The following is a 17,827-nucleotide window of genomic DNA, read 5'->3' as shown; positions in this document are numbered from 1 at the left end:
TTTCATAATGATTAGCTCATCTAGTTTTCACAAGCTGAATGGTGGCTTTTAGCAGACATTTCAGATATTATCCATTTGACACAATTACAAGAACTCAGGGGGCTCAATCTTGGGAGGTGCTGAGTACCATCATTTCCCACTGAAGTCAATTGGTGCTTAGCACCTTTCAGGATTGGGAAGTAAATTAATATGCTTCTCTGTACTTTCCTTCTAAAAATGGACACACACAGACAAGTCTAGATAGACTGCAAAATTAAAAATAGTATTTTTGTCAAAGCACATGTAGGCTGCATACTTGACATGTAAGTTATCTCCCAAATAATAATTGGGAAAAAATGTTTAACTATAACAAAAAAAAAAAAAAAAGATTAAAAACACAAATTTGTAAGGCCCCAATTCAGGAGCACGTATTTCAAGTTAAGCATATACTTGAGTGCTTTCCTGAATCAGGGCCTAAAAGAGGCTTGCTAGCTAAAGACAATGGGGTGATCCATTTCATAAGTGCAAACTCATGCAGACCCTGTCTACACTTGACTTTTAACCATGTTAGAAAACTGTTTAAGTTTGGACTCAATCTAAACATAGTTCCAGCTGGATTGATTTCAGACAATCCTATCACCCAATATGGGGCCAAACATTCTTTAAAACTGTTTTTTAAAAAAGTTTGAGCATAAAATAGGGAACTAGCCCACACATGGTTACTGAACCACTTGGCCCTTTCTACAAGTTCTAGATAAACTGGATTCAAACAAGTTTTGACTGGCCAAAAAAAATGTGTGAAAGCCTAGTTTACTGCTAAACTACATACAGCACTGGTGCACCTACCTGCACTTGTTACTGACACTGAGGGTATGTCTTCATTACCCGCCGGATCGGCAGGCAGCGATCAATACAGCGGGGATCGATCTATCGCGTCTAGTCTAGACGCGATAAATCAACCCCCGAGTGCTCTCCCATCGACTCCTGTACTCCAGCGCCATGAGAGGCGCAGGCAGAGTCGACGGGGGAGCTGCAGCAGTTGACTCACCGCGGTGAAGACACCACAGTAAGTTGATCTAAGTATGCCGACTTCAGCTACGTTATTCACGTAGTTGAAGTTGCATAACTTAGATCGATTTCCCCCCCCCCCCCCCCCCGCCCCAGTGTAGACCAGGGCTCAGACAGTCTTCACTAGAAAAATTAAATTGGTTAAAGCCTCTAGGATGCCTGTGTCCACACAGACAAAACACCCCAGATGATATACAAATACTCGAATAAATGGTTAGAACAGGCTAAAGGTTTTAACTGGTTTTGTAACTAGTTAAAGTTTAACCGGTTCAGCTTGTACTGCTTTAGTGCCGGTGTGGATTCAGAGAAGCTGAAACACGTCACTTGTCGCCTCTCTACCTTCCCACCATGTATGGTGACTGTGTGAAATGTTCCAGAATGCCTAGCTTCTGGGAACTGACCGGGGAATTGCAGGCTATTTACCCAGAGGACATTGTAATTTAAATAGTTTAGGACACTGCTAGTATGGACTAGCCTGGGGGTAAAACTTAAATCAGTTCAGTGTGGATGCACTGAACTGTCTGTACTGAAACTGTGTCAATTACAGATTAGTCCTTGTCAGCAATGGAGATTTGTTTTAGAAAGTATCTGATCCAATTTTTAAAGGATTTAGCATAAAAGAAGTTTAAGATACTGTGCCTGGTCAATGAGGACTAGGCAAAACCTTATTAAATCTGCTTTTGAAAACTGTGTTTGGGACTCAGGGCAGCTCCTCAGTTGGAGTAAATTGTCACAGCTCCACTGAAGTCACTGGAGGATCTGATGGAAATAAGGAGGTGAACTGCTGCAGGGTTCCCACCTATTCTTAAAAATAGTTTTTTGGAATGATTTGAACATGGCTTTAAAGGTTCCAAACCTTGTTAGCTGCCCTCCTGTATTGTTGGCTCCCCTCTCCCCAAATTGCTGGTTCACTGTTTTTATCTCAAGAACAGAATTTACCAATGAACATTTACATTGGAAATGGACACAGTGGCCAAGATAGTCATGTTTTTTGGTTGCAAACATCTGAAACACTTTTAAAGGGGTCTGATGTTCATAAGTGCAGAACACATGCCCTCTGAAGATCTGTCTGCATTCAGGTATCTCAAGCACGATACCCAGTGCTAGTCACTTTTGAGAATCTTGGCCAGTATTACTAAAGCTCTTGATATATGTATGGACTACCTAGAGGCATCTCAAAAAAGACTTAAGCTGTGGATGTTGCACTATTGGAAAATATAGAAGGAAATTCAGCACAGAGAGAATCTTACAGGTGTGGGAAGCTCAACAGTGTAAAAATAAAAAAGGAAATGCTCCTTTGGGATAAATGGATTGTTCTCAGGAGGTCAGACTTAGTTGGCTGAAACAAATTTTAAAAAGGTTCAGTTAGTTCAGATTTCTTCTATGATAGATAGAGCCTAAACATCTCTCCCTTTTTAATTTGTATAATCAGTGGATAGCTTTTAGTTCATTAGGAGCAATGAAAAGTAGGCGGCAACGTTAAATCTAGTCCAATGGGGAATATGAAGTTTCTGCTTGTGGATTTTATGGACAATTCAAATATTTTCAAAATTCTGGGCCAGATCATCAGCTGGTGTCAGTCAGCACAGTCCATTGCAGTCAGAGCTACGACAATTTAGCCGGGTGAGGAATTGTTCCATCCAATCTTTGTTTATTACCTATAGTAACATTGCTTTATTTGTGTCATATTTCTGTATTGGTCTCTTCCGTCTCTGACATTTGTCTGTTACCTTTTCTGATTTTGAATATGCTGCTTATCTTTTTTGGATCACTTTCATTCGGATGTTTTCTGACAAAAGCTGTCTGTGTGAAAGGAATGTTTGATATTTTTCAGAAATGCGCATTGGAAACTACTGTATTTTGTATCTACTTTCTTGTAGCCAAACCGAGCCAATTCTGGTAAAAATGATGAGAAGAAAGGGAATAAAGGAAACAGCAAAAGTGAATCAGTTTCTGAAAGCGGAAAGACTGCTGTAGTGTTTTCCTTGAAAAATGAAGTTGGTGGATTAGTGAAAGCTCTCAGGCTCTTCCAGGTAAATATTACAAATCATTAGAATTAATGGAAAGGTTGGAGACATTTGGGTCAATTGTTAGCTGGTGTAAACTGGTGTAGCTCCGCTGAAGTCAAAGAAGCATGTGACATAACACTTTCAATTTGATTGCTAACTGAGCATGTAACCAATCCAGCAAAGTATTTAAAGCATGTGTTTGACTTGGGCACATACGTAGTCCCCGTTAAATGAATGGACTGCTCATGTGCTTAAAGTTCTAGCTGTCAGAGGCCCTGATCCAGCAAAGCACTGAAGCTTGAGCTTAAGTTTTAAGCACAAGAATCATCTCATTGACTCTAATGTTGGTGTTGACTCCAGTGGGACTATTCATTTGCTTAAAGCCTGTGCTTAAGTGTGGTGTTGGATCAGGGTCTTCGGCAGTAGAATGGGAATTATGACATGTTAATACACATTAAGGCCCTGATACAGTTGATTGCAGATGGGCAGACTGCTAGCACAGCAGGCCATCGAAGCGCTATCAGTTACAGGAATGATGCTGTAGTGTGCCAGTAGGCATAGTGCCGGGGTAATGTCACTAATGCAACTAGGTATGCATTCAGTACCAGAATACATGAACTGAAATATCTTATTGAGTTTACAACAAGTGATCAGGGTGGAAACTTCTTTTATTGTGAACATAAGTATTAGATGCAAATGTATTAACCAAGGGTGAAACATACCCCTATACAGGAAGCCAGAGGAAAAACTGCATACCATTTAAGCCTCTGAAGGTGCATAGGGACTGGCAGAAACTTGTGCTTGGCCCTTTGCCCTGGGGTGAATTTTACCCAGAATGAAAATACATACAGTGTAGGGGCCAAGTGTAGACAGCGGCAGAGATCTCTTCAGATTTGGCATTCTTTAATGGGTGGGGAGGAAGGTAGTAAAAAGTAATGGATTGGTTGACAGGTTTGTGCCTCATGCATGCAAAAATAGAAATCATTATGAATGTTTTGCAGTCTCCTCTTGACACCCGTTCGCAGATCAGCAGTGGTGTGGTGGGAGAGTTCTACCAGGGGAAGGCCATTTTGACATCCATATTCACTGAGGGTTGTAGATCTTACCAGGGTCGTTATTCTAGACAATCAGTTGGTCTGGACTTGCATTTTGTTACTCTTATTCCAGGGTGATTCCTAATTAGTACAAGGAAGATAGATGAGAAATGAAATATAATTATCATCACAAAATAAATGTTCTCTTAGCTTGTCGAGAGAGAGATTGAATAAATGCAGCTTCTTGTACCAATGGTGTTCTTAGCTGGAAAAACTAAAATATACTGAAATTAACACTGACAATGCACTGCATATTTTATATCTACCTTTGATATCAATGTAGCATTGTATTATCATTTTTAAAACAACTAACATAATATCCTTTGTAAAAGAAGGTCTTGGTAAATCACATTTAAATCCCCTGTGGATATTATAGCTATCATAGTCATCTAATGAAAAAGAGCAATTTTTACCTTAAGCGAGCAGATTTTTTTCTTTAATACACTACAAATCACTGGTTATGCATTTAGTAGTAGGCTGAGTATTTTTAATGTGAACTTCTATAACAGAAATTCATGCTACCAATTTTGTTGTTCTAAATGAATTGTTTATATATAGAGTCCAATGTTTCATCTTCCCACAGGAGAAGCATGTGAGTATGGTTCACATTGAATCAAGAAAATCCAAGAGGAGGAATTCAGAGGTAGAAATTTTTGTGGAATGTGACTGCAGTAAGAAAGAATTTAATGAACTAATTCAGTTGCTAAAGTTTCAGACTAACATCGTAACTCTTAATCCACCAGAGAACATCTGGACTGATGAAGACGGTAAAGCTGCTTTATTTAGAAATTAGCAAACATTTCATTTAGAAACCACACCAGTCTTATCCTCTAATATTTTCTCCCACTCTATCTTCCACAGAACTTGATTGTGTCCCTTGGTTCCCCAGGAAGATTGCTGAATTAGACAAATGCTCGCAGAGAGTTCTAATGTATGGCTCTGAGCTGGATGCAGATCACCCAGTAAGTGTGAAATAAATTCATTATCTTATTTGGATTTTAAGTCCTAGTTGCAGGGCAATTTGTTATCCACAACAGAATTTAAAAATAATTTTGTAGATAGTTATTCATATTGTTTAACCAGTCGAGTTATAAGCACCATGGCAAAGATTTTCAAAATTGATTAGCAATTTTGGGGGGCCTCCATTTTTTTGGCACCGTAAAGGGGCCTGATTTTCAGCAGGTGAGTGACCAGCACTTTACGAAAATCAGGTCCCTTTAGAGGGTGTCATTCAATGAATTCATTCAGTTTCTCAAGTTGGGAGACTCAAAAACTGAGGCACTCCAAAATCATGTTTGATCCCCATTTATACACTGCATTCATATTTTTAAAATAGATGGCGGATAGAAGCTTTGATATTCTAAACAGTTTGGGTTATTGTAAACCTAGGTTCTGCCACAAATCAAAGAATATGGACATTAAATAAAAATTCAGATCAATGTGGGTGTAGAAGAACAAAGCATTTGAAAGAATGCTCGCCCTCAGACTAGGGGATAGTTACAAGGTACAACAGCACAGTACACTCCAATCTCTGCATGAATACAGTGTATGGATAGGTTTCTTACTGTGCTTTCTGAAATCAATGCCAGTGTATAAGTCCCTATTTCATACCCTGTGTAATGCCTAAATATTCCAAATCTAAAGCTAAGGAATATGAGCCCTTAGTAATTTTTTTTTTTCATTCAATCATGGTTTTCTTCAACATATGCCTAACCTAAGAGACTTTAAGAATGAACTATAATGATAGGCTGCTAGAAGAAACTCATCTGTTTATATCATCTGCATTGTCTCTGCTCTAATAGATGGGCAATCATCAAAGTGAATGGAAACAATCAAAAACTTTCCACAACTGTTTTTGTTGGCTTGCTTCTATTTTGGTTTTCAGAATGGGGAGGGGCTATGGGGTTCTCAAACTGGGGGTCATCGGGAGGTTATTACACGGGGGGACACGAGCTGTCAGCCTCCACCCAAGCCCCGCTTTGCATCCAGCATTTATAATGGTGTTATATATATTAAAAAGTGTTTTTAATTTATAGTGGGAGTTGCACTCAGAGGCTTGCTATGGGAAAGGGGTCACCAGTACAAAAGTTTGAGAACCACTGGGCTATATAGAGCATTTGAACTTAGTAACTGGGGGTGGGAGGGGATAAACATTCTGTAAGATATATCACTCATATATATTTGAAGAATTTACAGAGTGGAAAAATTACTGTTTCACATGTTACTTACCTGTAGTTCGTTGTCATGTTATAAACTTGTCGTGGATTCTCCTCTGTATTGAGGCTGCTTTGCTTTGTGCTTCTGGTGCAAAGTGGCTCTATACTGTAGGGAGGATCACCTCAGTGTAGGGGATCTTATAAGGGTATAGAGCCAGCCCATCAACTGCTGTGTCAGCCCCTCCCTATTACCCTTGGGAAATGGCCAGGCTTTACCAGGGCTTTCTTGTGCCTTGCTGACCATTGGCTTCTGTATCAGACCCTAGGAACCCTTGACACCTGGTTTAATTTACGTTTGTGTAGCTCACAATAGCTGAAGGCTGCTGTATTGGATCATTACCCAAGGGGAGCACACCCTGAAATCCTGAGTCATTCTGTGCACTTCTTTATCATGGGCAAGGGTGAGAGTCTGCATCTTCGGAAACTCCCAAATCTGCAGATTACCTTCAGCCACTAACCTAGGCGCTGACTCAGTGGGTGCTCTGCACCCACTGGCAGCTCCCTACCCCTCCCCAGCTTGCCTCCGCCCCGCCTCCGCCTCCTTCCCATAGCGCACCGCCACGTCCTGCTTCTCCCCCCTCCCTCCCAGCGCTTGCGCCAAGAAACAGCTGTTTCACACGGCAAGCGCGGGGAGGGATGGGGGAGGAGGAAGAGGAGGAGGAACGCGGCGCACTTGGGGAAGAGGTGGGGCTGGGGCGGGGATTTGGGGAGGTGTCCGATAGGGGCAGGGACGGGGCGGGGCCGGGGGCACAAGCACCCACCGCCACCAAGGAAAGTTGGCACCTGTGGCCACTAATAGTAACTCTGCTTCAAATAGAAGCATTTCAGCCTCACCTGGCCCATCACAATCATCAACTTAATATTGTTTTATATTTCGAGCTGGTGCCTACACTGAATACATAAGGCAGGTTTCTGCAGATCACTTTAGTTTTATACACAATGAAAAAGACATTTGCATGAAATAAAAGCAGAGTTTTTATTACACTTTAGACAACTCAGATAGGCATAATTTACACCACATTTGTACCATACCTACACAGAACGCTAGGACTTAGAAATGGAACAAAACCTACTGTTGGACACCAATAGACTATTTCTGGTCTCTCCTCTGACCCCTCTGTGGAGTGTATAGGCGCCATACAGGAGTCATAATGGGCCATGAAGAACTACCCTGATGCAGGGGCAGCACAAGGCCACCATGGGTATGTCTACATTGCAGTGTAAACCCAGAGTTTGAACTCAGGCTCAAGTCTAATTCCACTTCTGTCTGCACACAAATCGTGCTAACCCAGCGCTTGGACTTAGGGTCCCAGGACCACATGGGAGTGTATGGTTTGAGCCTGAGTCAAGTCAGGACCCAGGGTTCAAGCCTATTGCTTTGCAGTGTAGACCCTGGACTCACCCCACTGGACTCTTGCATGGGAGTCCACCAAAAGTATCCCACAATCCTGTGGACTGATTTTCTTTGTTCTCTGGGTAGTTAAGTTCAGAGGACAGTCAAGTTTTCCCACACTGCACCATGAACAAAGGGGTAGAACCGGCCACATTTTGGGAGAGCACTGCCAAGTCTTGACTATGGGTAGTGGGACTTGGACCTGCATAATGCAGTGTAGATACTGGAGCCCCAGATTGGGACCCAACATTCAACAATTCCTAACCTTGGGTTACAAATGAGTGCAGCTGCTCAAGCCCTAGGTTAACAAACCCAACAGGGGTGCACACAAGGGGGTGGGGGAAGTAGGGGCATGGGCCTCACCAATAATTGTTGGGGGCACAGAACTCCTCCAGCCCTGGGGCCATGGTGGCAGAGAGAGCAAGCTCCTCCTGGCCCCGGGGCTGTGGGGAGGAGAGCAAGTTCCTGTCGGGTCGAGGGAAGAGCAACTTCCTACTGGAGCCGGAGTCAGGGCAGGGGAGAGGGATGGAAGAGTGAGCTTCTGCCAGAGCTGGCGGGGAAAGGGAAACAGAACATGCCACCCCAAAAGGGGTCAAAGTTAAATTTCTGTACATGCCCCTGAAACCCTGGATCTGCTAACTCAAATTCTACTAACCCTAGGCTTACACTGTCGTGTAGACCAGGGGTGGGGAACCTTTTTTCTATCAAGGTCCTATCATGACCCACAGAAAAATCAGTCATGGGCCACACACAGCCCTGTGCGGGGGAGGGGGTGCTGAGGCTCAGGGCTTCCCCAGGCTCCGGGGTAGGGCCAGAAGTGGGTTCAGTGTTCGGGAGGGGGCTCTGCAGAGGGGCAGGGGTTGGGGTGTGGGAGGAGTGAGGGCTCCAGCTGCGTATGTGGGTGTGACGGGTTGGACTGCTCGGGATGTCACTTGGTGTGCTGGGACACCACTGAGGCAGCCTTTTCTGCCAGCCAGTGCCCCCTTTTACCTGGTCTTGCTGGGCTAGGCTCCCCAGCCTTTTCCAGCCAAGCACACAGGCAGGGCCACAGCCAGCTGCACAGAGAAACAGAGCCACTCTGAGAAGGCTCAGTTTAAGAGGCTTGCCACAGCACCCAGATGTCCACCTGCCTTTGGAGTACAAACCCAAAATTATATGAAATTCGCCTCTTCCCTCAATGTTTGAGTGTATACACAACTTCTCTCCCCCCACCCCAGTTAGAAATCTCATGAACTGTTAAATTTATTTCTGGTTTACAATATATTAACTACAACAGGTGTATTTTAAGTAGTTAAGGAGGGAGCAGACAGAACAAGGCAGATTACTAAGAAAATAAAACAGAGCACGCAAACTAAGCTTAAAACACTAGAGAAACTGGTTACATGTAAGTTCTCACCCTAAATGTGGTTCTAATAATCTTCTTCACAGGCCAGACACCCTTCCAGTCTGGGTCCAGTTCTTCCCCCCAGTTCAGTGTTAGTTGTTTCCAGCAGTCATCTTGGGTGGGATAGCAGGGGAGAGTTGATGACCTGGATTACCTCACTCCCACCCTTAAATGGGATTTACATAAGGTGGGAGTCCTTTGTTTCCTAGTTTGAGACCCCACCCCCACCCCCAGCTTCTCATGGAAAAGTACAGAATTCAAGATGGGTTCCAGTATCAGGTGACTTGGTCACATGCCTCTGTAGGACCCCTGTAGCCATTCTTCACAGGCTGACCCACACATTCACAGGAAGACTAAGCTCTTTTACAGTCCATTGTCTCTTGCTGATGGCCCATCAGCACTGTCAGACTTTTTCATTGTTGTACCTGAAGTATTAGCGGGGGCGTCACCCAAAGTAACATAGTTGAAATATACATACATAGTCAATATTCATAATTTCAGATACAGAAATGATACATGCATACAAATAGGATAATCACATTCAGTAAATCATAACCTTTCCAATGATATCTCACATGAGCCATTTTGCATAAAGTATATCGTAGTTATGTCATATTCATATCATAAGCATATTTTCATAAAGAATATGGAATGACACATCACAGTGGGCTCTGGGGTGGGGCTGGGGATGAGGGAGTTTGGGCGCAGGAGGGGGCTCCGGGCTGGGGCCAAAGGGTTTGGAATGTGAGAGCAGGCTCGGGACTGGGGCAAGGGGTTGGTGTGCGGGTTGGTGTGCAGGGTGCAGGCTCCATTAGGAGGCTCAAAACTGGGGCAGGGGGTTGGGGTGCAGGAGGGGCTCTGGGCTCTGGGAGGGAGTTGGGGTGTGGGAGGGGATTCTGACCTGGGTCGGGGGTTCAGGGTGCAGGCTCCAGCGGGGCAACGCTTACCTCAGGTGGCTTCCGGCAGTGCAGTGTGGCTAAGGCAGGCTCCCTGCCTGCCCTGGCTCAGCACTGCTCCCAGAAGCAGCTGGCATGTCCCTGCAGCCCCTAGGCAGAGGCGTTGCCAGGAAGCTCTGTGTGGTGCACTCTGTCTGCGCCCGCAGGTGCTGACCCTGCAGCTCCCATTAGCCATGGTTCCCTGATCGCACCTGTGCCTAGGGGACGCAGGGACATGCCAGCTGCTTGCGGGAGCTGTGCAGACCCAACCAGACTTTTAATGGCCTGGCAACCCTAGCTTCCCCCTGCAACAGGGTGAGGCAGTGCTCGCGGGTCAAGCCCCACAGGGGGACGCCAAGCCTTGGGGCTTCCGACCCGCGGCACGGAGACTTGCTGCAGGTGGGATGAAATTAGGCAGAGGGCTGGATCCAGCTCACTGGCCGTAGGTTCCCTGCCCCTGGTGTAGAAATATCCTCTGAGCTCTAGGACCAGTCCTGTTAACAGGAACAGAATTTCACTACATATGACACACACTCTTGAGTCACAACAAACCAGTTATACTACCGTCCGTCCCTTTCTACCTGAGCCTACAAAATCATTTGCCTCTCTTAGGAGGAAAAAGGTATCCCCCTAACCATTGATCCAAAGTCTGCAGCTTATTAACTCATAAAGGTTTTAAACAGTCAAGGTGTAACTCCAGTAAGGATCAACAACTTTATGCCTGTAAGAAACCTTTTCCATAATTTTCCATATAATTCACCGTTGTCACCCTGAACTATTCTTCTTCATTAGAGATTCACTTAAAACAATGTACAGCAGCCAACAAAAGTATAGGGGGAGGGAAGGGGAATAACTATGGTTTTTGGAAGCTGCGACCAAAATAGTGAAGAAATAGCGTTCATGAACTAGCTTTCTCTTTGTAGATGTAGGCTAGACGAGTCATGCTAGTGGAACTAAGGGGAAATATGTCCTCCAAACATCTGAGTGATGTTGCAAGGCCTCTGCTGCCTTGGACTGTGGCTTGAGAGTAGGAAGCTTGAATGCTTTCACAATCCCTTTTGTTTTCTCTCCTACATCCCGCAGCAGTACGTGTGTGTACACACACAAGTGTGCGTGCATGTACTTTATAGTGGCTGCTTCCTGCCACTCTTAGTGCACTAGCTGCGGCTGAGAGCCCCATGACTGTTACAAATCCAAAATGTTCTGGAAGCTTAGGCAAGCAAACAATATTCATTTAAATATGTAATTATATGCATCTAGGAACAAAGAATATAGGCCATACTTCCAGTGGGGGGGGGACTCTATCCCTGGAAGCAGTGACTCTGAAAAAGGTTTGGGGATCATGATAGATAATCAGCTGAACATGAGCTCCCAGTGTGATGCTGTGGCCAAAAGAGCTAATGGGATCCTGGGATGCATAAATAGGGGAATCTTGAGTAGGAGTAGAGAGGTTATTTTACCTCTGTATTTGGAACTGATGCAACTACTGCTGAAATACTGTGTCCAGTTTTGGTGTCCACAGTTCAAGAAGGATGTTGATAAATTGGAGAGGGTTCAGAGAAGAGCCATGAGATTGATCTAAAGGATTAAAAAGCATGCCTTATAGTGATAGACTCAAAGAGCTCAATCCATTTAGTTTAACAAAGAGGAGGTGTGACCTGAGTACAGTCAATAACTACCTTCATGGGAACAAATGTTCAATAATGGGCTCTTCCGTCTGGCAGAAAAAGTTTTGTAACACTATCCAATGACTGGAAGTTGAAGCTAGACAAATTCAGACTAGAAATAAGGCATAAATTTTTTTAGTGAGGATAATTAACCATTGGAACAATTTACCAAGGGTCATGTGGGATTCTCCATCACTGACCATTTTTAAATCAAGATTGGAGGTTTTTCTAAAAGCTCTGCTATAAAAATTGTTTTAGGGAAGTTCTCTATGCTATACAGGAGGTCAGACTAGATGATCACAAATAGTTCCGCTGGCTATGAAATCTATGAATCGAAGCTGTGTGGACCAACAGCCATTTTTCTATCATTTTTGTGTTTTTGTCCATGCATAGTGACAGAGGAGAGTGGTATTTTTTTTCTGGTTACACTACTGCCCAGTTGAGTGGGGCGAGTGCAAATATACTTTCTGGGCTGCTATGCCTGTTTGAAATTAAATTTTAACCCACTCCAATCTTGCCTTTGAAGTTGACACTTACTACTTAGCCTGAAAAGTGAAGTGTGTCTGAGTGTTTTGTGTATAAAGAAGAAATGTTGCATGGGGTTTAGAATAACAGAAAGTAGTCTAGCCCACAGGTGTTTACGTTACACATACGTCCCTCTGCGGCTGATCCTCAAAGAAAATAAGTCCGTTACAGCCACAGTTACAGGACTTTAGCGCAAGCTGCAGCAGCTCATGCTTTAGCTCTGGAGGTTTTTGGTTCAGTCCCCAGCGTGATAGCCAAGATGGTGGCCATCACAGTAGCATCTTCAAAACAAGCTCTTCATGAATTCTGAGGCACTTCAGTTTCCAAGCCATGAAAGAAGTGTGATGCATGAGCCAAGAACCCAGATTCTTGCCTGCTTGGGAGACTCCAGTCAGGTAATGGAGGTGTTTGGGTGGGCTGAAGTTGAGTCATAACCAGTTTTCCCATACTTAATATTTTTGGCTGTGTGATGGCACTAGTGCATAGCACCTCTCCTGGAAATGTTCCTTTTGGAGGAAGTGTGATACTAGCTTATTTTTCTCTTATTATTATATTTATTATTTATTATTATATATCTTATTAAAATAGATGCTGTTAATCAGAAAGCAATATAATTAAATGCAAAGTAAACACTTTAATGATTAATTTTAAAATTCTTACAGCTAATTTTCTTTCTCTTTGTTATAAATTAATCTCGTCTTCCTTTCTCAAGGGATTTAAGGACAATGTATATCGACAGAGAAGAAAGTATTTTGTGGATGTTGCCATGAGTTATAAATAGTAAGTACTGGTATATTTCTTTTCTGTGCTGCTAAGTTAGAAAAAATTCCACTCCACTTAATTCTGTTAGCATGAAGTTTTGGAAAAAAGAAGTGAGCCATTGATCTTTGACCAGTTTAGTATATGTTACAAATGACAAACCAAAAGCTTGAAATCATATAATTTTCAATATAACCATAAGCAAGTGAGGCGTTTAGAGGCTAAGTGCTACATTGTCACCATTATGTTCCTGGCTAGTTTAATGTAAGGAGCTATTTTACAAATGTTTGCGTATCCTATAATGAAATGAATCCCCATGTGCCATGGACACAGACGCCTCCTGTAATTGGCCTAGAACCCTGGTCTTTTCACTCCAGAACATAGGCCTCTAGCACTTGAGCCAAAGAAGAGTTCCCCCACTACAAATGGAATCCCTTTTCTCTCTCCAGAACAGCCACTAGAGGGCAGCATCATACAAAGTGTTTGCATGATTAGAGCGGATTGGGAATTTTCTAAGTGTTTTCTCATCAGAAAATGCTAAATTGTCCAAAATGAAATGTTTCATGGAAACATTTAGATTTCTATGAACTTCTGCCACAGGCAGACGTAGGCTGCATGGCAGGAAGTTTGGACGCCCCGAGGCCCCCAGCAGGAGATTCCAGCTGGGACTCCCAGAGTTGCTACGAGCCTGGAAGTCCTGTTGTCCTTGACTCTGAAGCAGTTGGCATGGTGGGGCTGCCTCAGAGCTGCAGACTCTGGAAGCCTTCAGGGCTCAGAGGCAGGCAGGCTTAAAATGGGGCTCTCAGGCTTCCACATTCCCAGCCATGAAGCCAGGAGCTTGGCAACCCTGGAAGCTGTGGAGGCTTAACTGGAGCTGGGTCTCTCAGGGTTTATAGTAGGGATGGGGAACATCTGGCCTGTGGCAAGTCTCCACACCGTGGGCCGAAAGCTCTGAGCCTCCGCGCCCCTCCACCCCATGGGGCTGGAGCCGCAAGCACCTGCTCCTGCTGCGGGGGGAAGCACCTCTGACCAATTAATAAGTGCCAGCCAGTCTGATGTCTGGGGAAGAATGAGGCCTCAAAGGCAGGTAGAGGAAAGCAGAGGGATGTGTGTATTGGGGGTTGGGTGATAGTTATGTGCCAGCCCCAGAGAGAGAGAGAGAGAAAAAAAAAGAGAACCAACTTATACGGCCAGAACATAAAGCAAAAGTGGGGAAACGGTCAGTTACAAATTAATTTGAAAAGACAGGATGAGGTATGAGGCAGCTGATTGGGAAAATAACTTCTAGAACAGAATAGGAGTATGTGAGATTTATTGAAGAGGCAGCAGGAATCCCACTGGAGGTTAGTATTAAATCTCTGAGTTTCTTATCAGAACTGTGAAAGGGCAAAGCAAATAATATAATCCACAGAAGTAAGGAAAAACATTGGTACGAAGAAGGGAAATAAGCCATTTCAAAACTTATATTAACAGGAACCTGAAAGCGACAGAGGAACAAGCAAGCCTAAACATGCTGAGCATTGCCCGTAGATTTCTGTGTCTGCAGAGGAACATGATACACACTCACTGGAGTGTCTATGTCACTACCTAGGATTAAAACAAGCTGTTAGAAGTATTACCCTGTTTGCACATACACAGCTGAGAGAACATTCCTGAGGTACAGGAGATAGAATCATAAAATGTTTGCGAGGAAAAAGGCCTAGATCATTGATTCCAGCCATAGCTAATACATAGATAGGAGCATTAGAAATATCTTAAGTCCTGCCCTGCAAGATGATTTATTTAGTCCTCCAAGACACGATGCTTCAACAATTAGCCTTGTGACAGTTCTACAGGTAATGCATTTGTTTGCTTGCAGTGTGGGAGACAGCCAAATTCAAAGCTAATATAGTAAGACATAAGAACGGCCCTACTGGGTCAGATCAAAGGTCCATCTAGCCCAGTATCCTGTCTTCCGACCATAGCAGTGCCAGGTACCCCAGAGGGAATGAACACAACACGTAATCATCAAGTGATCCATCCCTTGTCTCATTCCCAGCTTCTGGCAAACAGAGGGTAGGGACACCATTCCTGCCCATCCTGGCTAATAGCCATTGATGGACCTATCCTCCGTGAATATATCTAGTTCTTTTCTGAACCCTGTTATGGTCTTGGCCTTCACAATATTCTCTGGCAAGAAGTTCCACAGGTTGACTGTGTGTTGTGTGAAGAAATATTTCCTTTTATTTGTTTTAAACCTGCTGCCTATTAATTTCATTTGGTGACCCCTAGTTCTTGTGGTATGGGGAGTAGTAAACAACACTTCCTTATCTACTTTCTCTACACCAGGCATGATCTTATAGACCTCAATCATATCTCCCCTTAGCCGTCTCTTTTCCAAGCTGAAAAGTCCCAGTTTTATTAATCTCTCCTCATATGGAAGCCATTCCATACCCCTAATAATTTTTGTTGCCCTTTTCTGAACCTTTTCCAATTCCAATATATCTTTTTTTGAGATGGGGCGACCACATCTGCACACAGTATTCAAGACATGGGCGTACCACAGATTTATATAGAGGCAATATGATATTTTCTGCCCTATTATCTATCCCTTTCTTAATTATTCCCAGCATTCTGTTAGCTTTTTTGACTGCCGCTGCACGTTGAGTGGATGTTTTCAGTGAACTATCCACAATGACTCCGAGATCTTTCTTGAGTGGTAACAGCTAATTTAGACCCCATCATTTTATATGTATAGTTGGGATTATGCTTTCCAATGTGCATTACTTTGCATTTATCAACGTTAAATTTCATCTGCCATTTTGTTGTCCAGTCACCCAGTTTTGAGAGATCCTTTTGTAGCTCTTTGCAGTCTGCCTGGGTCTTAACTGTCTTAAGTAGTTTTGTATCATCTGCAGATTTTGCCACTTCACTGTTTACCCCCTTTTGCAGATCATTTATGAATATGTTGAATAGGACTGGTCCCAGAACAGATCCCTGGGGGACACCATTATTTACCTCTCTCCATTCTGAAAACTGACCATTTATACCTACACTTTGTTTCCTATCTTTTAACCAGTTACCAATCCATGAGAGCACCTTCTCTCTTATCCCGTGGCAGCTTACTTTGCGTAAGAGCCTTTGGTGAGGGACCTTGTCAAAGGCTTTATGAAAATCTAAGTACACTATATCCACTAGATCCCATTGGTCCACATGCTCGTTGACCCCCTCAAAGAATTCTAGTAGATTGGTGAGGCATGATTTCCCTTTACTAAAACCATCTTGACTCTTCCTCAACAAATTATGTTCATCTATATGTCTGACAATATTGTTCTTTATTATAGTTTCGACCAGTTTGCCTGGTACTGAAGTCAGGCTTACAGGCCTGTAATTGCCGGGATCACCTCCGGAGCCCTTTTTAAAAATTGGCGTCACATTAGCTATCCTCCAGTCATCTGGTACAGAAGCTGATTGAAATGATAGGTTACAGACTACAGTTAGTAGTTCTGCAATTTCACATTTGAGTTCCTTCAGAACTCTTGGGTGAATACCATCTGGTCCTGGTGACTTATTGCTGTTTAATTAATCAATTTGTTCCAAAACCACCTCTAATGATACCTCAATCTGGGACAGTTCCTCAGATCTGTCACCTAAAAAGAATGGCTCAGGTTTGGGAATCTTCCTCACATCCTCAGCCGTAAAGACCAATGCAAATAATTCATTTAGTTTCTCCGCAATGGCCTTATCGTCCTTGAGTGCTTTTTACACTTCATTTGCCAGTGTTTATGCTCCTTTCTATTTTCTTCACTAGGATTTAACTTACACTTTTTAAAGGATGCCTTTTTGCTTCTCACTGCTTCTTTTACTTTGTTGTTTAGCCACAGTAGCTCTTTTTTGGTTCTGTTACTATGTTTTTTAATTTGGGGTATACATTTAAGTTGAGCCTCTATTATGGTGACCTATAAGACCTATTTTACCCCTCTATAAAATACAGAAAATGATAGATCTGACTTAGCAGGTGCATGCAAACATCAATTACAGTAGTTTAGTACAAAGTTTTCTCAGGTTGAAGTCAAGCAGTCAGGGCAAAGAATACTTTGAGCCTGCTCAAAGTTACTTCAGTGCAAATTACAGTGAAGTCGATGGAATTATACCAATATACAACCAGTGCACATGAGTTGGGCCCTTTTATAATCCTCCTGTAGTTGATAATAACCAGTGGAGTCCTGGTTGTTGTTTTTTTACAAAGTTCCCTAGGGCCAGATTCTGTTCCCATTGCTCACAAAGAAAGGTTCTCATACAAAAAGGCCCAAGCCTGCTTCTGTTGAAGTCAATGGGAGTTTACTATTAACTTCAGTCAGGATTTAGCCCACAGTTTTATATATATGCCTCATTCAGTTTTGTTCCAGATCAGTTAAAAATGTAGCATATTCCTTTACACTTCTCTCTTGCTTCCTCATATTTTGGTGGAGTTTCCTCTCCCCATTCTCTGGTATTGGAAGCTAATGAGACCATTTTAGGCCTAATCTTAAGCAGTCCTTTTGGGGAATTTCCTGGGGTGCCAGATATTTGGCTCATGCTTTTTCTGTATCAGGTATGTTACTCTGCAAATATTTTATTGCTATCTGGACAGTTGGGTAAGTCAGATATTTCATAACTTGTTCCCCACCAACATGAAAAACTCATCAATAAATAAAATGCCTTTGAGCTGTTAAGATCAAGTGACCATGGTCTGATTAATATTTAAATCACGAGCTAATATCTTCTGTACTGATTCACAAATTGCAATTCGTGGTATGATTGGTGCTGGCTAGTTGCA

At 43.1% G+C, this 17,827-nt stretch overlaps 1 protein-coding gene across 2 annotated transcripts in view; it reads left to right on the top strand.

Moving 5' to 3' along the window:
• The window catches only part of TPH2 (tryptophan hydroxylase 2), a 70,791-nt gene that overhangs the window by 2,643 nt on the left and 50,321 nt on the right, over positions 1-17,827 (top strand). For both annotated transcript variants that reach the window (XM_007054798.3, XM_043547754.1), the window contains exons 2-5: positions 2,928-3,080; positions 4,734-4,917; positions 5,012-5,112; positions 12,983-13,050. In XM_007054798.3, coding sequence (XP_007054860.1) covers positions 2,928-3,080; positions 4,734-4,917; positions 5,012-5,112; positions 12,983-13,050 — 506 coding nt within the window. The remainder of the gene's footprint in view (positions 1-2,927; positions 3,081-4,733; positions 4,918-5,011; positions 5,113-12,982; positions 13,051-17,827) is intronic.

Source organism: Chelonia mydas, chromosome 1 (genome assembly GCF_015237465.2).
Source record: "Chelonia mydas isolate rCheMyd1 chromosome 1, rCheMyd1.pri.v2, whole genome shotgun sequence".
Lineage (NCBI taxonomy): Eukaryota > Metazoa > Chordata > Testudines > Cheloniidae > Chelonia > Chelonia mydas.
Note: the sequence above shows the minus strand (reverse complement) of the source record. Positions and strands in the feature narration are given on the sequence as shown.